This window comes from Berghia stephanieae, chromosome 11 (assembly GCF_034508935.2).
Source record: "Berghia stephanieae isolate SIO BIC M18660-M18661 chromosome 11, UCSD_Bste_1.3, whole genome shotgun sequence".
Classification (NCBI taxonomy): domain Eukaryota; kingdom Metazoa; phylum Mollusca; class Gastropoda; order Nudibranchia; family Aeolidiidae; genus Berghia; species Berghia stephanieae.
This window is the reverse complement of record NC_088370.1, coordinates 30,530,408-30,555,184: the sequence shown is the minus strand read 5'-3', so window position 1 is coordinate 30,555,184 and position 24,777 is coordinate 30,530,408. Positions and strand designations below refer to the sequence as shown.

General features: G+C 36.9%; 3 protein-coding genes across 3 annotated transcripts; all 3 read right to left on the bottom strand.

Moving 5' to 3' along the window:
• Window positions 1-810: 810 nt before the first annotated feature.
• LOC144957323 (uncharacterized) lies at window positions 811-7,683 on the bottom strand. Its single transcript, XM_078888463.1, has 3 exons — window positions 7,594-7,683; window positions 5,520-5,652; window positions 811-3,660 (listed from the first exon to the last, which is right to left on the bottom strand). Exons 2-3 carry the CDS (start codon window positions 5,630-5,632, stop codon window positions 2,514-2,516), a joined length of 1,260 nt encoding a protein of 419 aa, XP_078744589.1. The 5' UTR covers window positions 5,633-5,652; window positions 7,594-7,683; the 3' UTR covers window positions 811-2,513.
• Window positions 7,684-18,748: 11,065 nt separating this feature from the next.
• LOC144956746 (uncharacterized) lies at window positions 18,749-20,995 on the bottom strand. The gene is made up of 3 exons (XM_078887426.1): window positions 20,741-20,995; window positions 19,865-20,114; window positions 18,749-19,645 (listed from the first exon to the last, which is right to left on the bottom strand). The coding sequence occupies exons 1-3, from the start codon at window positions 20,983-20,985 to the stop codon at window positions 19,067-19,069; spliced, it is 1,074 nt and encodes a 357-aa protein (XP_078743552.1). The 5' UTR covers window positions 20,986-20,995; the 3' UTR covers window positions 18,749-19,066.
• Window positions 20,996-21,136: 141 nt separating this feature from the next.
• LOC144956396 (CGG triplet repeat-binding protein 1-like) lies at window positions 21,137-22,546 on the bottom strand. The gene is made up of 3 exons (XM_078886895.1): window positions 22,258-22,546; window positions 21,490-21,737; window positions 21,137-21,184 (listed from the first exon to the last, which is right to left on the bottom strand). The coding sequence occupies exons 1-3, from the start codon at window positions 22,544-22,546 to the stop codon at window positions 21,137-21,139; spliced, it is 585 nt and encodes a 194-aa protein (XP_078743021.1).
• Between the last annotated feature and the right edge of the window lie 2,231 nt (window positions 22,547-24,777).

Genomic DNA, 24,777 nt, shown 5'->3' with positions numbered 1-24,777 from the left:
TCATTTCTATTCAGTATGGAGGAAGTCAGCATGTCTTAATCGGACCCAAAATGTAATGAATACAATAAAATGGCGCATTAAGATGAAAATAATAAATAATAAATAAATCTCGATTCTATGTTGGAAAAAAAAACAGCATACAATTATGACAGGTTCAATGCTAGCGTAAAAGGCTTGGAAAAGATTTGTCTCGATCCAGTTGTTATATAACTGTTATATCAAATTTTCACTGTACTTTTTAAAAATCTCTTTTTCCATGACTAGGATATTCCAATTAACTTTGTTTTAAAAGTACCAGTTTTGTGTGTGTGTGTGTGTGTGTGTGTGTGTGTGTGTGTGTGTGTGTGTGTGTGTGTGTGTGTGGTTTTTTTCAAAATAAATCTTTTGAATAACAAAATCAGAAAAAAAGTTGCTTGAAACCAGAACTCTAAGCCATGTTTATCACGACCTAAATGTTTGTTTTGTTTGTTTTTATGAGTTTTACGGCACTTGTGACACATTAGGCTTTTAACGAAATCGGGTCGAACGAGACGCCGAACCCGAACGGATATAGCCTTCTCACGTGACCATGAACGAGATCTGGATAGTGAAGACTCTCAAGCGGTATGCAGCATCGGATCTAAGGTCACGTGATAGAGGATAGCTTGGGTTGCTGTTGGCTTGTGTTAGGGGAGGGGCAAGGTCAGTGTCATTCAATAGTATATAATTGTGCACGTGGCGCTCTATACAGAGAGAAAATTATAAATTGATTACGGGCGAAGGTGGGGGGAGGGGGGAGGGGGTTGACCCACAAACGATCGAGGTGTTGGGCTTCGGGTAGACCATGATACGAAATTAAAGAGAAAAGGCCGCTGGTACTTGGATGGTGGAAATGGTTGGGGGGGGGGGGGGGGGGGGGGGGTAGTGACAATCAGCATGGGATGTATATATTAACATTAATAATATAGGGATGTGTATTGTTTGTGTATTGTTTGTATATGTTTGTGTGTGTGTGTGTGCGCGCGCGCGTGTGTGTGAAAGAGATTACACAAAAATACCTTTCTCGGGAGATTCCAAATGATTACGTATACGATAAATTTGAAAACCACATTGTTGAACAGCTTGCAAAAAGGAGAACATTTATCTTTGTTTCACAAAAATAGGTTTAGAAATAAAAAAAATTTTCTAGTAGATTGATTTTGAAAAAAATATTGCTCAATTTTTTAAATTTAATGATAGTTTCTTTATTTTCCGGTCGGTTTTCTTGATTTATATCTCATTTTTCAATTCTCAATGCGACGAGCACACTGATGTAGCTCGTGTGATTCAAAAGCGTTGTTTATTTTTTAAATATATATATACTGAGAGTCCTCACTAATTAATTCCTGAGCGTTGATATGGTGACGCAGTTATTACATACAAGACCTTGCAGTCGAGTCGGCAGGGCTTTTGGGTTACACAATCACTATTTACCCATCGGTCAGCGGTACTCTTTGATGTATACAACACTCACCGCCTTTACGCAAAGCCGCCTGCCCATAAATCAAGAGATGGTCTCCTAACTGTTCACAAGCGAACTGTCAAACGAGCAATCGATGATTGGATAAGAATCTCAAGATCTCATATAATAAGGTAAGTTTTGGAGAGGTGATATCCCCCCACCCGTCATCGGACAGAACTTTCATTGCGTTATATCATATTAGCTCCGCCTCCTCTTTCTATTCCGGAGTGAAGAGATTAGACGAGAGGACGCGAGAAAAAACTGATCACGTGATCGGTAAGTCGTTCGTTCGGTGTCCGTTCGGTGAGCAACTATAACTCTGTATTTAGGTCATTTCAGCCCGAGTAAAAAGAAAGAAAACGGGATAGTCAAAAAAAGTTAAAGGTTTACAATTGAAAGCACACGAGAAAAAGTAAGACAAATCGGAGATGATTCACACAGGGAAAGATGTAGATTTCTAGAGCACACCATCAAAGTACTTAGTTTGAGATCACCTAGAAGTCTCATCTAGACACAAATACAGATCCCCACTAAGAGGAATACACTCAAATGTTTACAAACAAATAAATATCTAAAACAAACAAAAAATGTAACAGTACATAACAGAGAGATGATTTAAAAGGAAAAAAAATATTTCTCAAGAATATAACTATACATTCGACTGTTTCTCTCCCAGTCAATGACTCCGGCCAGGATCAGGACAAAACTAAGTAATCTCATTCCAAGACATTTACCAGAGTGAGTAAATGATTGCTTTATCTCATCTGGTTAAAAATTTCTGACCAACAATGTGGTGAAAATTCGTTATATAGTTTAAATAGGAAAACTTGTGGGGTAGGGGGGGGGGGGGGGGGGGTTGCACAAAAATTCTGGAAAAATATTGATGGGGAGGGGGGGAGGGGAGTATTTGAAACAGTAGGGTACAATCGAGCAAAAGGTAAAGCAAACAATTTGCTAAAAAAAAACAAAGTACAGATACACCTTTTTGGCAAAAGGCTGGCAGCACTGGGTGGGCCAAAAAGATTTGTTGTAGTTACTTTGGGCATTTCCCATGACACATGTATTGGCCACCAAACTCCAGAGCTGCCATTGTAAACAGATAAGAGTCGGCATATTTCATGTGCAGGCCATGTCTTTCATAGACAGTCACATTGGCCATTGCATTGTAACTTTCCACACACCCTGGGGCATATCCATACACATGGGGAGTAGTCAGACAATCGCTTAAATATTCTGGCCTGGTGTACATGTAAAATATGACCTCGCACATGAGACCTGTTACATGGAAGCGTACTTTTCCAGTACATCCATCATGCTCAAGAGAATGGACACTGTTCGTTGGATTAAATTTACAGTTAATTCCCTTATTTGGATTCCTATAATTTGACAACTGAGCTCGAATATCAATACCTAGCTCAGTAAGCAGCCCAGAGGAGATGGCAAATGAAGTATTGGTTCTAGAATCAACACCTTGAGCCCAAATCCACGCCTTGGGAAATGAGGCACCCCAATTCTTCTCCATGTGAGCAATAACTGGTTTCTGTCTTTTGGAGCCGCCGCTTATCTTTATTCCTTGGGCTTCATTCCTGACATCATAGTGAATGACATTTGACCTCAGACTATAAACAAACCAGTGTAAAGGAAGAGGAAGTTTGTCAATCCAACTCTCTGGCCCCTCTCCGTGCGGGCCCCAAGGCACAGGAGAGTCAGTCTCTCCTCTTAGAATCGTATTTCCAAGACTGACGATAAACTTTGTTCCATTTGGTCTCACAATAAAGCTAATATTCTGTCCAATTCTAGCTTCAAAGTGAGGCGGAGTGGCATCATCGGGGTTTTTAGTAACTGGGCGGCCGTTTTGAGTTATCCTGTATTCCTCAACTGGAAAATATTTGATTTCAAGGGCTAGTTTTGACTTTGTGTTCTTGTTGATGAGTATGATGGCATTGGTGTGGTAAGGAATACTAGAGGATACATTGTAGTCGCTGGGTGAATATTCAGAGGACAGATGAGGTTCTGCTTTCACTTTCAAGAAATCCTCAGGACATTTCATTGTCGACGGGGATAACGATGGTCGTATACACGGATGTTCTGGGTGTTGCTGGTCGTTCTTGTTTACCAGGACACGACTGAATAAAAAGCCAACCGACACCCCTGCATGTTGGTCCATGATACGCATGTACCTAGTGAAAAAGAAAATTATATAAAAATTCCAATTTTCTAGTATTTTCATAATTAGCGACAGGAAATTGAATGGAAGGTTCAATTTAATTAACAAAAACAGATATCATGGATGTTTCAGGTTTCCTCCCTTTAATAACAAAACATGATAAATGAAACATTACAGACGAATGAGAGATGTGAGAATGACTAACGCATTATCTGTCTTCATTTATCAGGCCTGTAAATGGTTGGTGAAAAAATTGTCGGAACTTTTTGAACACGCAAAAATATACACAACAGGACAAAAATATGGACACAACACAGATTTGACATGTCAATTGACTAGTCAAATCATGTCACGTTCCCCTACTCATTTATAACGAGATCCTTATTTTATGGTACCATAAAAAAATCCCAATTATTTGAGGGCCCAGGTCTGAGTTAGTAAAATGAAAGAAAGAGAACAATTCCTACCCTTTTGAATGATGTGTATCTTGTGCTTGATGACACAGGAAGCTGCCTATCTTCGCTCCTGTTTGTGTTAAATAATTACGCTGATTCTTTCGTTTATTTGGATTAATTCTTATAGAAGAAGAAGAAGAAGAAGAAGAAGAAGAAGAAGAAGAAGAAGAAGAAGAAGAAGAAGAAGAGAAGAAGAAGAAGAAGAAGAAGAAGAAGAAGAAGAAGAAGAAGAAGAAGAAGAAGAAGAAGAAGAAGAAGAAGAAGAAGAAGAAAGAAGAAGAAGAGGAGGTGGTGCAGTCGTGTGAGAGCTTTCGAAGAAGAATATATATTTCAAAGAAAAATAATTATTTCGCATTATTTTTTTCCGTCTAACATCCGGACAGAACCAAAGAAATATAGAGACTGAGAAATAAGAACCGGAGATATGCATGTGTGTCGGTAGCAAAATAGAGAGAAACCTTCCAGTCCGGTTCGACACACTTCTGTGCATGCGTTATTTACTGACTAGTTGTGTGTGTGTGTGTGAAGACGACTCGCGCGAACTTCGCGACCTCTCTCTCGCTGGCTGTGGCACAGTAGCCAGGCAGTGAATACATCCACGTGAAGCGGAGCATGTAGGTGGCATGATAATATTATATCTAACTAATAGACGGCAAGTTTTGTTATGTCTTTGATGCGACAAACGAATTTTTTTTTTTAAAGTCGGCATTTGAAACGGAATAAGGAATGAAATAAAAGTCTTTTATTTTATTTTTTATTGGTTCTGTTCTTTGACGTTACGAATTTTATTTTTACTATTATTTTTTTTTTTTAAATATTAGCACTTAAGAGCAAAATCGTGCTGTCGGAAATCCGACAATAGACGGAAGATTTACAGGCCTGATTTATTAAATTGAAGCTTCCTTCAATTTCCAACTGTTATTTATTTCTTCAAGCTTCAAGCAGCAACATTTTCATTACCTCATTTTCATTGTCAATTAATTTATCACATTCCATAAATGTGACCCAATGTGTCAATCTTGTATTAAAAGTTGGAATGAAGTATAAGAAAAAGAAAAGTCACACCCTTCTGCTAAGGCATCATTAGATACCGTCGCCTAGCCATTCCATGATGGAATATAGATAATCCATCAAACAAGATGTCCGATGTCAATGGCAATCACCCACGTTGTCCAAACTGAGCAAATTTGGGGTTAATAATCCTTCGATGGACAGATAAGGAGAATAATAGGGGAGAGGGAAAGACAAAAGGGAGGTGACAGAAAAAAAAGATAGAGAGAGAGAGAGAGAGAGAGAGAGAGAGAGAGAGAGAGAGAGAGAGAGAGAGAGAGAGAGAGAGAGAGAGAGAGAGAGAGAGAGAGAGAGAGAGAGAGAGAGAGAGAGAGAGGTGGGGTGTGTATGAGAGGGATTTCCTCACCATCCTTCAAAGAAAGGGCCTGTAGGAGGAAAGACATGAGGATCCATCTGGTTGCAGCTGTACAAACCAATGGTCATCATTATGACCAACGAAGTACCCAACAACCAGTCCATTGTCAACTGGATGGAAGTGTCTGGAAAAAAAAAACAAGTAAAGCATGTATTTAGGATCCCCGACGAATATGTCTTTTTTAATTTAAAGAAAAAACAACATCGAAACAAAACGTATATATGTATTTTATAAATTGATTCTTGCTAGTTAAACCACAAATATATGATTTTTTTAAACAGTCAATATACACAGTGTTTACAAGAGAATGTGTTGGATTATAAATTGACATCGTTTTTCAATTGAAACAAAAAAAAGTATCAAATTATAAAAATTAAGTTTTATTCTATTTAACACACCAGTCTATTTCAGTTACTGTTTTCAAGAAACGACCCAAACACTCAAGGTACAGCTTTTTTATTCAGATCATTTATATTATCAACATTCAAAATTTCTCAAATTTGCATCCAAATGGCGTAATTAGAAAAAGCAGTACTGAGCTGTTGTGAATTGTTAAAATGAAATAATATCAATGAAAAATTAAAATCAAACAAAACAAGAGGATTGTCCAACCTTTTGGTATGTTTTAAACAATTTTGGAATAGTATGTCGCCAAGTCATTACATTTTGTAATCCTACACTTTTCTTTATCAAACACACTGTATAAATATCTATGCATTATGAAAAATAATGGCAATCGATATTGTTAATTGTAATATCATGTTTTAAAAAAAACTTAAGCTTTTATATAGCTCAATATCAACTAATCCCGCTCTAAGCGCTTTTCAAAGGGTCCATGACAAAAAAAAAAAAAAAAAAGAATCTTTATATAGTCGCATCTCTCTCTAATCCATAACTCCACAATCCGGATGTCTCAATTATCCAGACAAGTTGCCTGGGGACAGATTGTTTTGTTTTTTATTTGTACACTTTAGGGACTGATATATATATCTTCTTCTAGGTTCCATGCCTGGTCCAGGCTTCGGATACTGCATGAATTATCTCTCTCCATGGATATATATATATATATTTAAAATTGACTCATACGGTTCATATCCAGCGGAAGGGGGGCAGGGGAATCCCTATAGCTCAGTTGGTAGAGCAGAGCATTTGCTTCACATGCAAAGAGACTGAGAAAGATCCTGTGTGAAATCAAAAATAAATTATTAAACGGGCAATGTCAATTTCTTGCTACCCTTTGGATAGGATGCTAGTCTCACAAAGTAATTTCAATAATATCTAATGAGACCCAGCAACTCAATCACTCATGAGTGGAGGTGGAGGGAGGGGTAGAAAAACAAAAAAAAACAAACTCGAATCCACCCAGGATCAATCTCAGTCTCTTTCCATCTGAAGCAAGTGCTAGCCCAACTAAGTTATCAGAACCTCTATCTCATCTCTTTGATAAGAGCACAATATAGATTTATTATCCTTGTATCTCATTGTTAAACTGAACATATATTATTGGAGATATATTATAGAATAAATAAAACATTGACCATCAACATCAGATTAAATAATAAGTAGACATATAAGTTCCATTTTTTCCTTGACGTGTGAATTAGGTGGGGAGGGGGGGGGGGGGGGGAAGAAAAACAATTCACGATCTTGACCCCCAAGGTTGCGTTGACCTCGTATGAAAAACTCGTCATGGCAAATATAACTTATATAAGAACTCGTGACATCCTGAAACTTATCTATAACTGCACAGATTTTATTTTGGATTCAGGATGTTATTTATATTCAATAAATGAAAATGTATATATATTATATATCATTATAATATAATAAAAGCAAAGTACAAACTTGTACAAGCAAAAGCCAACTCTAGATTATAATCTTCACTTCAATTTGAAAAGAAAAACGCATTGTCATTGTAGCTCAAACCCTTCAAAATTTGATGAAAAGTGTCCTGTGGTTTGTCCTATTGAAATAATGCAGTAGCTTGACCCCTGTCCTTTGTATAACTGTCAACGAAATAGCCGACTTCAACTTCACTCTTTTTACCAATAACTCAATAACTTACCTATTACCAGTGACAGTTCTGAGTTCCTCAACTTCGGTCTATTTTCTGACAAGCTATCTCAGCCACTCTTGGGTTGCTCTAACTATTCTTCTTGAGTTTTGTTCAAAATTTGTGGGGTGTTTATCAGGGTTGCCAGATTATTTTTCAACAAAATGCCAGGGTAAGACTCAAAAAATGCCAAAACACTCAAAAAGATGCCAAAGTCTGTTGACTCCCACCCCCACTAAGAAAACTACTCACTTTTGATAGACAATTTACTATCATATCCTGGTGGCTTGCGTGTTTTCTTTTCTTTTTCTTATATTTTTTTTTTTTTTTGAATTATACTAAATTTCCTGTTGGGGTAATTATTTACCTACTGACTACTAAGTGGAGTGCTAAACCACTACACCACGGTTGGATTTTAAGAATGAAAAAGAAATGTGAAGATGTTTGTTTTTACGCGTTTAGAAATAATTAAGAAAAGGTGTCATTTGAAGTATAATATACAAGAAAAGAAAATGCCAAATGAAAATGCCAAATGCCAAATGATTTTTCTAATGCCAAACGGTTTTCAAAAATGCCAGATTTTTGGAATCTGGCATTTAAAATGCCAAACTGGCAACCCTGGTGTTTATGTTCTTTGACCACTGACCCCTGAACCCCAGGTCAACGAAGTTCATAATTTTGAACATCCCCGCTGGTCACATGACTGATTTACTATTTTTAGCCAATCCCCAGTCGGAAAAAAAATTGTTTTTTCTTTTCTTTTTTAAAATTTTTCATATTAATCTAATTGAATAAACAATCCAACGGTGTGAAAATCATCATATGTATTGTAAAATAATGGAGTAAAAATGACTCTTGTAAACACCAAATGCCGAAACGTCGTTTACTTTGTGTTTATCTTTTATTATAATAGTAATTTTTACTCCATTTATTTAACTATTCATTTTATTGACTCACTTAGGCACCTCTGGATTTTGGTTGTAGGTACTACTAATAAACAATCATATCCACCCAAAATCCTCGCAGTCTCTCTCAACTTTCTTGCACATGACTAGGTAATGAATATCATATTATCTTTAATTAATCCATTTCAATGTCAGAGGGTCGATTGATTACTTGTAATCCTCTTTGGGCCTTGAGGCACAAAGGGCATCCACCAGTCATCTCTCTCTTTTTATTTTATTTTTTTCGCGGTAGGCGGCTTTTGTTGTGACTCAAAAAAGGCCTGCTTCCATTATTTCTTTTTCCATGGTCCTCCGCCATGTTTCTTTGGGTCTCCCCCGCTTTCTCTACCCATCTGCTGTCCAGTAACAAACCTGCAAATTTCGGTCAACAAAAGCCTGGCTGCTTCAGTACAGTGCTGCCTTGGGAAGTGACCCTTTTCCCATTCTGGCCACGTGACCCAGTCCACGCCATCTTCTTTTTATTTGGTTTTCAATGCTAGTGCAGTCAGCTTTTTGTGTTTATTTAAGTGTCTTACCCAAGGAGCCAATGCTTAGACCAAAATATGTCTCAGGTCACCCATTTGGTCACTGAGGAGCATTGCACGCTATCTCCTGACTCGGCATTCCAAGATATTATTACTTAGAAAGAACGTGTCAAATATTTATCTGATGTTTATCTGTTTTTGTTGTTTCTTTTCTTTTTTTTTTTTAAATTTATTTTTTTATTTTTTTTTTTTTGCTGTTTGTTGTTTTTTTTTTTTGTTTTTTTAAAGTAATGTATTTATGTTTTTATTGTATTTGTTGTTAGCTGAAGAATGTTTTGGGCCCGAAAGTTATAACCCCACCACCGCCTCGAAAATAATTGTTATTCTCTATTGTCTTCTGGCACTTTTCTACTCACTTCATATCTTGTTGTTACCAACATAAGTGCCTGCTCCACTCACTTTTCTGAATTAAAAATTCACCCCATACACCGGAGCATACTCAATGTCTCAATCGTTTCTATGTTATATGTTTGTGATGAGAATATTGGCTATTAAGCTTAACTGCTGGTCAAAATTACTTCGCGATGGTGGCGAACGAATCGGCGATCTCAAGAAGTGGGTGAGAGAGGGATCTAGAAATGACTTTGGGTTTGAAACGAATATTTTGTTCGTGGATAGCTCACACGGTAGAGCCACGCTCTCACCTGCCAGGCGGAGTTGTCGTACCAATAAGGTCGCAGGTTCAAACCCCACCACCGCCGCGAAAAAAATTTTTATTCTCTATTGTCTTCTGGCACTTTTCTACTCACTTCATATCTTGTTGTTACCAACATAAGTGCCTGCTCCACTCACTTTTCTGAATTAAAAATTCACCCATACACCGGAGCATACTCAATGTCTCAATCGTTTCTATGTTATATGTTTGTGATGAGAATATTGGCTATTAAGCTTAACTGCTGGTCAAAATTACTTCGCGATGGTGGCGAACGAATCGGCGATCTCAAGAAGTGGGTGAGAGAGGGATCTAGAAATGACTTTGGGTTTAAAACGAATATTTTGTTCGTGGATAGCTCACACGGTAGAGCCACGCTCTCACCTGCCAGGCGGAGTTGTCGTACCAATAAGGTCGCAGGTTCAAACCCCACCACCGCCGCGAAAAAATTTTTTATTCTCTATTGTCTTCTGGCACTTTTCTACTCACTTCATATCTTGTTGTTATCAACATAAGTGCCTGCTCCACTCACTTTTCTGAATTAAAAATTCACCCATACACCGGAGCATACTCAATGTCTCAATCGTTTCTATGTTATATGTTTGTGATGAGAATATTGGCTATTAAGCTTAACTGCTGGTCAAAATTACTTCGCGATGGTGGCGAACGAATCGGCGATCTCAAGAAGTGGGTGAGAGAGGGATCTAGAAATGACTTTGGGTTTGAAACGAATATTTTGTGTTCGTGGATAGCTCACACGGTAGAGCCACGCTCTCACCTGCCAGGCGGAGTTGTCGTACCAATAAGGTCGCAGGTTCAAACCCCACCACCGCCGCGAAAAATTTTTTTATTCTCTATTGTCTTCTGGCACTTTTCTACTCACTTCATATCTTGTTGTTCCAGCCATGCCAACCAGTCATGATTTCTCATATTTTAATGCGCTCTGGGGTCAAAATTATGATAATATGGGAAAATTGACCAAATTATGCTAAATGCAAAAATTCAGGCTTTTTAACAATACAAAAACAAACAAAAAAAGGGGGAAGGGGGGGAGCGAATAATAGATAGTATGCAGATGACGTCACTCAGGCCTTTGGTATTGTTTTTGCCATCCGCGTTTGTGAGTTGTTCTCACTAAACTGTATTAACCAGACTATAAAAGTTCATGGTTACACATAGTTTGTGTGTTGGTCCGTCATACTTCCGGATGGCAATGTTGTGAACTCCTTGGCCAAGCGCATTCTATCTATAGAAGCGAAATCCGATGTTCATGGGAGGTAACCGATACATACCTTGTTCTTCTTCTTTTATTTCCTGCGTTACTACCCTTATTAGCGATACCGCTCTTTGGGGTGTCTGGCCTGGTTCATTATGCATTATGGGTCTGATATTTTTTTAAACAAATATTTTCTTCTTATTATTATTTCAATATATTTTTGGTTTTGTTTCTCTCTCTCTCTCTCTCTCTCTCTCTCTCTCTCTCTCTCTCTCTCTCTCTCTCTCTCTCTCTCTCTCTCTTGTTTCATAGAGGACAGAAAAGGACAATAAGACAAACAAAAGAAAAAAGGGGAGAAATTGTGGTCAGTTTTTGATTCCATTTGACAAAGAAGTCCACCGTGTTCATCGTTAGTTACAAAGAAAACACCTGCGCGCGCACACACACAAACACACTATTCAAAGGCACCATAAAAATGCCCCACGTTACCCCAGCTCCAATACCACAGGCATCTACTCTTGTGATGACACGTGACTACGAACTGCGAACAGATACGTACTGACACCTAGTACCTCCTATAAATGTCACTAAATCCGACCCATCCCAACCAAACTCACTCAGAGCGACTATGTGGTCTTGTGGTATGGCATTCGCTTTCACTTTATGATCAGAAGGTCCTGGGTTCGAGCCTCGCTCGGCTTATAGTTGAGCCCTTGGAAAATGCTCATACTCACATTCTCTCACCGTACTCAGGTGTAAAATGAGTACCTGGCCATTAACCAAGTTGTATCTGTTGGAAAAAAAAAATTGTAATATCGCCTAACAGGGACCCTTTGTAAAGCCCTTTGAGCACTTTTAATGGATATTGCGCTATATAGAAGCTCATTTTTCCATAGTAATGTATTGACATGTCTAGATGTCTTGCAGCCAATTCGTTTGACTTTCTATTTCTTTTTCTATTTGTTTAAATTATTACCTTGTATAAAAGGAACGAAGTTGATGTCACTCAGCTTTTTGTACTGCTATATTTTTAAACAGCCTGTTAGTGATTAGTTTTCACTAAATGACACCAGTCAGACTATACTGTTAAAGGTAACACACAGGTTTGTGTGTTGGTATGTTTAATTTGGCTGGTGGATATTGCGAGTATTTTATCCAAGAAAAAAAATATTAATACGTTTGCTCATGCCTTGAAAACGTTCCAATTAACCGACATACATTCTGATTAACAAGTTAAAATTATACAAATAGAAAAAAATTTGGTGACAGACAGAACGTTCCAATTAGGCGACAGTCCAAATACCGGCTTCATCTGTCGATCATTTCTGAGTCCAAAAATAATCTAATCTTTTATCTAACAACAGTAGTAGCTTATGGCAACATGGTAAATGAATTTCCATTTTTGGATGAATAAAGTATATTATATTATATTATATTATATTATATTATATTATATTATATTATATTATATTATATTATATTATATTATATCTCCACAGGGTGGTTGCTGGCTGTTTATTTAAGGCGGCATGGATCGACAAACATTCTCTCACCGTATGTCACAGTAACGATTATTCAATTTATTTTTATTAAAGTTTTATTTTCGTAAGAACTGAATTCATCTCACTCCAGTTAGCATATTTCGGTAGGCTAAGAAAAACTTTACCTTCTAATAATAGATAATCTTTCCTTTAATAGCCTTCCCTTGAATTAATTTCAAATTAGTGAATACTTTTCGTTCTACCTTCTGTCATGCAGCCACTTATTATAAAAGCTGATAGGTCTAATCTTCTGAACTCACTTCTCTCTACAATCTACGACCAGCCACTCCATTCCTCACGATATATAAATATATATATATATATATATATATATATATATATATATATATATATATATATATATATATATATATATATATATATATTTGAAGATTTTTTTATCTTTCGGGACTTTTTTGTGGAATAATAATATGTGCTTAATTTTGATTTCCACCCATTAAGACGCCGGAGCTTTTGCTTTTGTCAGTTCAGTCACTGTCGAGAAAGGATCAAGCCTGAGCCCGTCGGAGGAATAATACAACCCTTCTCAACTGGAAGTGGAATCCCACAAGTCTACCCGCATTATGTTATAAGATACGTAATATCTTCATACTTCTATTTGTAACTGTAATCACCATTTAAAAAAAAAAAATGAGCATTTATATAGCGCAATATCCACTAAACGTGCTCAAAGCGCTTTACAAAGTGTCCCTGGTCAACAGCAACATTTAACATGTAGGACGGGACTTGACGCCTGTTAGGCGATATTACAATTTTTCGGACAAAGACAACGCTGTTAACGGTCAGGTACTCATTTTACACCTGAGTACGGTGAGAGAATGTGAGTAAAGAGCCTTTTCCAAGGACTCAACTATGCGCCGAGCGCGAGGCTCGAACCCAGGACCTCCCGATCCGAAAGCGAGTGTCATACCACTAGACCACATAGCCGCACATATTATTTTTATTATTATTCATCTCATTTAATTAAATGTCATCTTTCTTGTTATTTCATCTTAAACAAATCGTTATTTGTTCTTCATTTTAAAGTACTGTAACTAGTAAATTCTGGGGGCTTATTCTTCACATCTTTATTTTATGCATAGTCGAGTAGCTCTCAATACTCATTTTAGACCATGACATTTTGGAGGGGACACATATAAAGAATTGAATTTATTTAGTTACATATATCTATTTCAATCAAACTTTAAAGTTTAAGTTGTAAAACTCTTAATTGCGCCACTTGATCATATTATAATTGAACTCCCTATTTACAGGATTACCTTAATATTTTTTTCCATTTCTTTATTTAAATGGAATAGCAATTTATCCATTAACTTCTTCATTTAAATGGAATAGCAATTTATCCATTCATTCCTTCATTTAAATTGAATAGCATTTTACTCATTCGTTCCTTCATTCATTTATATAATCATTCATTCATCCGTTCATTCGCCTATTTATAAATTATTCATTCGTTCATTCATTCGTTCATTCGTTTATTCACTCATTTATCCAATCATTCAGACAGTAATTCCTACATTCATTCGTTCATTCATACACTTATACATTCATTCATTCATCTATTCACTCAGTTATTCATTCATTCATTCATCCCTTGTCCACTTTTGTTATTATATCACTCATTTCATTTTGTTGTTTGCCTCATTCATGAATTGTTTTCAATATTATTCCATAACGATTCATTCACGTATCATCCAATCACTCAGTGTTGTGAACACATTTTGTAACTATTGTAAAACTTACCGATATTTCATTGTTTTGTATTTCAGACATCACTGTTAAACACTCTTCTATTTCTTTTAACAATTGTTGGACAACCATTGAAAAAGAGAGAAGTCCCAGCCACGAATTGAGTTGGTAAATATATCCTTCATTATTCTCTTTTACATGAGTTGGGCATCACATAGTAACTATAGACATCGTGATTTGTTTTGCATAGTGATTTGTTTTAAATACATTTTGACATATTACTGTTACCGAAAACCACTTATATATTATGTTCTGAAAAGTGAGTCTTTAAAAAAAAGGAGTCTACTCGCCGTCACGTTATATTTCGTGATAGATAAATCGGGATTATTTTGCTATCCTATTATTGTTGTCACACTCTAGTATATTAGCGTCATTGCGAATAATTGTACACAAACTAACGACGAGTTACACACATTGGTGTTAAACTTTTCGTAGTAACATAGTTTAGAGTACGCGTGATTGACACGTTGTTATCGACACAAGTCATAATAACTCCGCATTGTATTGACACATTGCTTTATAAGATAATATAACGATAAAAGGCATCAAATTCAACAAACATAATACGTTGAAATAAAAGAGAGAGATAGATAGAGAGAGAGAGAGAGAGAGAGAGAGAGAGAGAGAGAGAGAGAGTGTGTGTGTGTGTGTGTGAGAGAGAGAGAGAGAGAGAGAGAGAGAGAGAGAGAGAGAAAGAGAGATTTCTAAAAATAGAACATTTCATTCCAGTAAGTGTAAATAAATAAAACATTCAGGAACAGTATCCTGTCAATATATATATAATATCGTAACTAATTTATTGCAACATGGAAGCATATAAAAGATACTTAAGTCTCGCAAAGGCCTTGGAAATACCCCAGGAAAGAATATTTTCATGGTGCGAAGAGCAAGTAAAAGAAGAAAAAGAAGAAAGAATTCGTAGAGAAGAAAATGAAGACAAAATTCGTAGAGAAGAAAATGAAGAAAGAATACGTAGAGAAGAAAAAGAAAATGAAGAAAGGATACGTAGAGAAGAATGAGAAGAAAGAGCCCAAGAAAGGGAACTCAAAAGACAGATAGCTCTAGCAGAAGAAGAAACCAAAATGACCCAAATGATGCTGGAATTGAAAAAACAAAAACCGGTCATGAAAGAAAACATAATAATGGTGAGGAGTTTCTCATGAAAATCCCGCGCATGCCTACATACGATGAACGCTCAGACTGTCTAGAATCCTTCCTACACCAATTCGAAGTTCAGGCTCAAGGTTATGGTTGTCTGGAAAGCAAATGGGCCACAGCCTTAACTGCTTGTCTGGAAAACCACTGGAACGTTTTTTATACCTTAACAACTGAAGGTGCAGATAACTATGGCAAAATTAAAGACGCTCTACTAAAAAGATTTGATTAACGGAAGATGGTTACCAGGAAAGGTTTCACACTGCAAAACCTGAAAGTGGAGAAGACTTTAATACATTCGTGAACCGAATTATTCAATTTTTAAATCGAGTTGGCAAACGTAAGACAAGACAGACGTCTTTGCAGGCCTTTATCATCTAACGCTGAAGAATCGAATTTATCAAGCTTGCAACCCAGATTTAGTCGCATTCTTTAAAGAAAGAAAGCCAGAAAACTTGGACAAATAAAAAATCTACGCAGAAAACTTTAACAGCGCACATCCCTTGACAACCCTTGGCAGAACATTGAAAGAACCATACTACGCTGCCGCTGCTCAGAGTCCATGTACACCTCAAGTTAAGTACTCAAATAGAATGAGCAGATCAATCACTCGGAACACGCAAGTGGAACAAGATGACCATAGTAGCAAACCATGGAACAAACAGTTCAATAGAGACCATAGCCGATCCTATCAAAACAAAACAAGAAATAGCACTGACAATAATACCAAGTATAAGAAAACCAAAAAACCTATAATTAAATGTCAATATTGTGGAATGAAAGGCCACACAGCACCCAAATGTTATAAAATCGTGGGATATCCAAAATAAACTGCAAATGCATTACTCCAAACACCAGTGTAAATAATCAGACACAAGTAATGTCAGGAGAAAATATAAGTCTGTATTGCGTGAAAGGTATGTCACTTTTAACACAAACTCACAAGTCAGAATCGCTATTTTTTTGTGAAGGCAAAGCTAATGGAACTGATTCAAACAGTGTACATAGAAACCCCATACTATACAGGGATAGTAGAATGCTGTATACTTCCCAACCTCGTCGCTTATGTTATTGTTGGCAATCTAAAAAGTCTTAAAGAAAACCCAACAGATGTGAAAGAATGGTAATTATTTCAAGAAACCGCTTGTCTAGCAGAAACAAGAAATATGACGAAGACAACAGAAGTCAATGACTACTTTGAACCACAATTTGACAGGAACACGTTCATTGAAGAACAGAAAAAGGACCCGACTTTAACATCATATTTCAATATCGCAAACAAAGGGACGAAATCAAAAGTTGAATACATTATTGAAAAAGATATTCTGTTCAGATTACATAGGAAAAGAAACAAAATGGCTAAACAGTTGGTCACGCCGAGTATTTACAGAAACAAAATCCTTGGAATAGCTCATGATTCAATAACTTCTGGACATCTTGGGAGCTCTTCCACATTGAAGAGAATATCCGAGAATTTCACATGGCCTGGAATTACTAAAGACGTCCGAGAATATGTGAAATCGTGTGACACATGCCAAAGAAGAGTCGCAAAAGGCAGACTACCGAGATTGCCATTAGAGACAACTCCAGTTATTGAAAAAGTCTTTCAAAAAGTTGCAATTGACATTAGGTATAGGCCCTTTAACAAAATCAGATAGAAACCATACGCACATACTAACACTAGTCGATTACGCAACCAGGTGGCCAGTAGCGATAGCACTGAAATCAACTACATCGGATCACATGGCTGAAGCATTGATGACAATTTTGACTAGAATAGGCATACCAAATGAGACACTGTCGGACAATGGACCCCAATTTACATCACATATGATGAATGAAACCATGAAACTCATGGGAATCCAACACTCATTCACAACTCCCTCCCACCCCCAAGCAAATGGTCTTTGTGAGAGATTCAATGGCACTCTGAAGAACATGTTAAGAAAAGTGTCAGCAGAAAAACCAGATGATTGAGACAGATACTTACCAGGAATCCGATTTGCATATAGAGAAATAGCCCAGGAATCCACAGGCTACTCCTCATTTGAGTTGATGTATGGACGATCACCCCGCGACCCGATCAACGTACTAGCTGATATTTGTAAAAGGAATGAGGACGCCAGTAAAGAAATGATGTTTGCCTACGAATATGTGAGAAACCTGAAAAACAAAATAGAGGACACGTGTAAACTAGCACTGTAATCCGTGAGAAAGAAAGTAGAGAAATACAAACAATACTCTGATCGCAAAAGCAAATCAAGAAAATTTGAGATTGGTGACAAAGTATTAATACTCTTACCCGATGACTCGAGTAAACTTCTAACCACATGGAAAGGACCATTTAAAGTAATAGCAGTAAAATCTAATGTTAATTACGAGATCCAAATTAACAACACAACAAAGACATTCCATGCAAATATGCAACAACAAAAAATATATATATATATATATCGATAGAGACACAGTGTCGCAACCTATGTTTACTAATATCGAAGCTGCAATGTAGGATTAACCATACCGTTGGTCATGGGACACAGACACCCGAGACAGAAAACAAACAAAAATCGCACAATTACAACCACCAAAGACAAAAAAAAAAAAAAAAAAAGAAGTACGCAAAGTACTTGGGCTCCTAAATTTTTACAGGAAATACATTTACAACTTCGCGCACATCGCGACACCACTAACAAATCTAACTAAGAAAGGGCCACCGAACAAAATTGTTTGGACAGAAGCGTGTCAGAATAGCTTTAATCAATAAAAGGTATCACTCTGTTCAGAACAAATTCTTAAATTACCCGATCTGTCAAAAGAACTGGCGCGTCTGATAAGGGTATCGCAATGTCTTATATTCAAGCAGAACATTATTGGACAGAGAATCCTGGTACCCTGTAATAGAGCGTGAAGGACTGGCCATCGTCTTTGCTTTAAAGACATTCAGCAGATATACTGCTAAACGAGTTTGTGGTCGAAACGGACCATAAACCACTCACGTACATAAGAAATAACAAAAATGAATAACAGTAGAGTGCTAAGGTGGAGTCTGTATTTTTTGCAAAATTACCTTCAGTAGCTCTCATATACCAGGATGTGAGAATATTCACGCCGACCTACTTTCTCGATTAGTGTAAACCATGGCCGACTAGAGTACTATAGTTACGTCATGGTGTAAACACATGAGAAGGGTATAATTTAACCCATCTGCCTCTTTATGCATACTGTTAGTTAACTCGCAAAATTATGCCAAATCAGAATGCACAATTTCGATAATTTTATTTGTAAACACGATGTCCCAACTTCATGTAACATTGAGTACGGTTTGGATATATATCTGGCATCGCGGAAAATTGCCATTTGAAATCCCAAATTTTGTCAAATTTTGCCACAAAAAAATGACAATTTTGCCACAAAAAATAGAAAAATTTGCCACATTTTGCCGTAAAAATTGCCAAATTTTGCAAATTTTGTTAACTAATCGGATAACTTTTTTTCGTTCCCGGGGACCCCAAATACTACAATGATCTGAAGAGACACACAAAAGTCACTCAGGTGCAGATCAGAAAGAAAAATGATTTAAAACTTCAATCTTAATCTTATTTCAAAACAAAAGTACGAAAAACCTGCAAAGAGAGGTATCAAAATTTAAGTAAACAAGATATTCATAAGAAATAAAACTTATAATAAAGGAACACCAAAGCCTTTAAGTTTGCTTCGTTGAGCCGCCTTCTCCTGTCTGAAAATACAAGATTATAAATGGAGAAGGACCTCTCAGCATCAGCAGAATTAAGGCAGGTGTATATGTATCTCTTTGCCAGCGTAGCAAGATGGGGGACATCTGAGCTAACACTGTTCCAAAAAACAGTCAGATCAAGTGGAATGCCTCCAGATGCCGACACTGCTCTTGGACCAAGAGACTCTTTATATCGAAGTACTTCTGCACGAGGTACTTCATGAATACCAGGAATGGTCAAAGAATCAATATAAGAGTCAGCAATAAACACTAAATTGCAAGGATTGAAGAAAGGTATCTCCTTCAATAATTCCATCCCTGGTTGGCCTTCCGTCGATGAATATTTCTCAAGCTTTTCATTGGCCAAAGAGAAAGCTTGACAAAAACTATCCTGGAGCTGAAGCTTGAGATGTTGGTCCAGGTCATGCGGACAGTGTCTTTCTACATCTTGTAGGGTCACATGGCAAGATGAAAACTGGTCCTTAATTTCCATGAGCTTTGACCACGCCTGGTGAAAATAGAAATAAGAATAAGGCAAGGATTAAAAAACATAAGAAAGTATTTTTGTTTTGTAATTCTTTTCTTGCTCTAGTCAAAGACATTCAACTATAATGTTGTGTCCAAAGGCAGAGTTTCAACAAAGATGGAATCGTTTCATTAATAATGATACCTGCTCTTAATCTTATAAAATAAGATTTAAAGGTAGGAGGAGAAAATGAATATTTACTGTCATGGCGATTGGACGTTGGCTTTGGAATACATCAGTAGCTACAACGATGGACTGAGACTGCTGGATTATAAAGCTCATCTCTGCTTGAATTAACTGGCGCTCCGACACCGAGCAGAGGATATCATTCAAGTAGACTAACGACTCTGGAGCCGTGCGCCCACAGTGCTCCATTTCCTTCGCAATGAATGTGGCAAAGTGCTGCAAATTTTTCTCATGGTATGAGACCGCTTCAAACCAACAATTCCATCTGGATTTTGAAAAGGAAGTAAAAGAAATGATGCATTTTTAATTCATTTGTTAAATTGAATTTTTATTTGAAAAGAAGATAACATTATACCTACTTAATCTATCAGTTTTTGGCCTTATAGTATAGTCTGTTGAATTTACCATCATCATATGACTTGACCTAGTGAGGACTAATGTTAGGCATTGACTTTAATGGTTGACTATGACCCTCTTACTTTACCCCGAAATAATTGTGCAAGATAGCTTCCAATATTTATTTTAAAAAATTCTAGTGCATTTTCTTAAGTCAATGGTTAAAGCAAACTAACTTTGAAATGAAAAAATGATGACAATCTAAAAAGGTAACATAATGGAATAATCAATTCTATTAAGCCATAGCAAGCACTTTCCCAGTCAGATACTTAATTAAAGCTCATCTTTTCAACAAAAAAAAGGGAGCAGATTACTATAACTGTAACATGATACTACTAAATATGGTTACTAACATATCAAATTAGGTAATAAGAATGACTGACCCTCCTATTTGTCAATATCCAATATTAACAATGTGTCACCTTTTGGTGAAAAAAGTTTTTTTAAAGACCCAGATGAATCATGACCAAGAAAGGAACATTCTCAAAATCTCACCGTGTAGCGATTGGGTTTGGAGGCATCTTTGGAGATTTGACGAGTGGTGTCAGGAATCGCAGATATCTTGCCTTTCTGGCATTGGCGTTCCAAAATATCGCATTTGCAGCTTTGACGAATTTGTTGGTGCGATTGAAGGGCTTTCTGAAGGCATCACCCACTAGGCTCATGATATGAGCCATGCATGTGATATGCGTAGCATTTGGCATGAGCCCTTTCAATACATCATTGAAAGCCTTCCTCATGTATGCTGCATTGTCTTTGTTTACGGTGACGACGTCAGTAAACTTGATGCCAGTGGAGACTAAGCATTCAATTATGGCCGTCGCAACGGTTGTGTGGTTTGTGACAGACAAAAATCTTGTGTCCAAGCAGTAACTTTGGACTTTGTCCACATCAGCGCTCAAGGGTTCCAGTGGTGCAGCTAAGACATTGAGGACAAACCTGAAAAGATAGGCGATACAAATAAGAGAAAACACAAAATAACATGTAGGGAAGGATGCAAAGGTGATATCATAATTGCTCTCATCATAATTGTGTGTGTGTGGTATATATATATATATATATATATATATATATATATATATATATATATATATATATATATATATATATATGATTGTGCGTGAGTGTGTGTGTGTGTGTGTGTGTATTCACCTGCCTCCTACTCCTATATATAAATTACTCTTTCGCTTTAGTTTCTACAAACATTGTCAGTCAAAAACAAAAAACAAAACCCACCTTCCAACATCATCAGACATTTCATCACAGATGATGGCCACAGGCTTGTTTATAACTTTCTTATACACCACTTCTTTTTTGTTGGTGAATTCCCTCTTTAAGTAGCATTCCTGCAGCTGGTGAGCTTGTGGAATGGCACCACCGTTTTCAACTCTTGTCTGCAAGAAGTTTCTGACTGCTGGGTGGTCAACCTTCGATAAGGGAATGTTTGCTGCAGCAAACATTGACACAACTTCATTGCAGATATCATTTCTTGCTGAAAGAAAGAAATTTAAAAAATAGTTTGTTAATGTTCACAAATATGAATAGCTTTTAAAAAATAAGCTTTATATGGCGCAATATCCACTAAACGTGCTCAAAGCACTTTACAAGGGGTCCGTGGCCAACAGCAACATTTAACAGGTAGGATGGGACATGAAGCCTGTTAGGCGATATTACAATTTTTTCGGACAGAGACAACGCTGTTAACGGCCAGGTACTCATTTTACACCTCCATTTCATGAGAGAATGTGAGTAAAGAGCCTTCTCCAAGGACTCAACTATGCGCTGAGCGAGGCTCGAACCCAGGTCCTTCCGATCTTAAAGCGAGTGTCTTTTCACTATACCACAAAGTAATAATAAAAAGAACAACAATGATAATAATAATAATAATAATAATAGTAATAATAATAATAATAATACCCTCATCTTTTATATAGTTGTAATTGTATAGATTTATAGAGCAATATCCACCCAAAACTAAGTACTCATTTAGAGGGAAAGGGTGCACCACTCACCTTGCGTTGAAACTGTAGACGGTTTCTTCAAAACAGAATCCAATGTCCTCTGCTTCTTCACCGCTTCAATCTCATCCACGTCAGTGGCATGTGACCTCTTCATTCTTTCTTCTTTTGATTTATGGTCTGCGGAATTGCGGTGGCTATCCACAGAAGACTTTCGTAAGTGGTCAATAACCTTGTTGCATGGTGTGCAGAATAGCTTTGAACCACTGACGTGGGTCCACTGGCTGTATTCTGAGTGTCGCTGGTGTGCAGTGACATGGCGAGCACATTTTGCCTTCTTCATATCTAAACCAAGGAACGTGTGTCCATAGCGAGTTTGTAATCAACAAGTAGATGTAAGAGAAAAGAACGCCGGTAGCGAAACCAATTGAAGATAACAATAATAGCGTCACTCGTCACTAAGGTGAAAGTGAAAGTAGAAAAACTCCTTTTAATTGCAATGTAACGACTATTAGTAGTATGGCAGTTTAAAAACCAGACTGGGCAGCTTCCAGTAGCAGTTTAAACAGACCAGGAGCTATGAGAAAATGATGCTGTCTTTCGGAAATTCGCCACTTCAAAAAAAACCACTCGGGTTAAATAATGGTGAAAAATTTAGATTTTTCATGAAAATTGTAAAATTTGCGGTAAATTGCGGAAAAGTGCGAATTTTGCGGCCGCAAATTTGCCATTGCGGCCGCGAAAAACCACGATGACAGATATATATACCATATCCATTCATGATTTGGGAAATCTTCTCTTTATCAATAGTTGTTATGAATTTTCATCCATTAGTGATTAATAATAGAAATGTCAGTATTTCATTTACATTTTCATTCATTAAATTACCTTCATATCATCGACTTAAATCATGCTTCATTGCCATCACTATTGTTTATCACAATGATTTGTAATCACATTGCCATCACGTTGTTCATCACAATGATTTGTAATTACAATCTTTCATTGTTATTGTCACCTATTCATCATACCTTCGTTATCATAAACATTTCCATGTCTAGTTAATAAACAATTTAATTGTAGCACAAATCATAACAATGGATTAACGCTATTGTATCATGATAGTAAATTTACTTCCGTTTGTAAAATCTATCTTTCCCAAAATGGTTTAAGAGTATATTTTAAACGTGGGGGGGGGGGGGGGGGGTGTCACAGTAACGATTATTTTATTTATTTTATTAAAGTTTTATTTTAGTTAGAACTGAATTCATCTCACTCCAGTTATAGTTCGGTCGGCTTCAAAAAACTTTACCTTCTAATATTAGTTAATCTTTCCTTATAGCCTTCCCTTGAATTACTTTCAAATTAGTGAATACTTTTCGTTCTACCTTCTTTCATGTAGCCACTTATTATAAAAGCTGATAGGTCTAATCTTCTTAACTCACTTCTCTCTACAATCTATGCCCGGACGGTCAGCCACTCCATTCCTCACATTATATATAAAGATTTTTATCTTTCGGGACTTGGGGAATATTTGCTTAATTTTGATTTCCACTCATCAAGACGCCGGAGTTTTTGCCTTTGCCAGTTCGGTCACTGTCGAGAAAGGATCAAGCCTGAGCCCGTCGGAGGAATAATACAACCCTTCTCAACTGGAAGTGGAACCCCACATTATGTTATAGTAGCAAAAGATACGTAATATCTTCATACTTTATTTGTAACTGTAATCACCATTATTCATCTCATTTAATTAAATTTAATCTTTCTTTTATTTCATCTTAAACAAATCGTTATTTGTTCTTCATTTTAAAGTAACTAGTAAATTCTGGGGGCCTTATTCTTCACATCTTTATTTTATGCATAGTCGAGTAGCTCTCAATACTCATTTTAGACCATGACACCGTACTCGGGTGTAAAATGAGTACCTGACCGGAAACAGTGCCTAACAGGCATCATGTTTCGTCCTTTATGTTGCTATTCGCTTAGGAACCCTGTTTAAGTGTCTTGGGTGAACTCAGGCACTTCAGAACACTTTATTTTCTCTCAAGCAAGCCATACAAGACTGGAGCAATATTTCCATTTCACACTTTAAAAGTAGAAAACAGTAGGGGATGCCTGAAGCCTGTGATCGTGAAAATACTAACGAAAGAGTGAAAATGTATGAAGCCTTTCCATTTTCAATCTTACGTTAGCATTTGCACTTGGCATTTTGCTTGTGAGGTAATCCTTTTCGAACTGGACACTTACCTGTTTCGGTCTACAGAAAGGTTATCATTCTTGCCAATGTATACAAAGTGCCCTATCAAACTATGAAATACAGGGGTCAGAATGTTTTTTAACTATCATCCAACTTGTCACAGATCATGCAAAATGACTTTGAATTGATTTTATTACGAAAAGCCACTCTGACTCAACTATAGGGTAGATAAAGCGTGATGTCACACCTACTTTTCCAGTTCCAAAATCATTGGAAGTGTGTATGTAACCAGTCTTTCGGAGGACTATTAATGAAAAGGTTACGTATTGAATCATAAGGTGACATAACTATTTTAGTAGCAGGATGTATGGGTATAT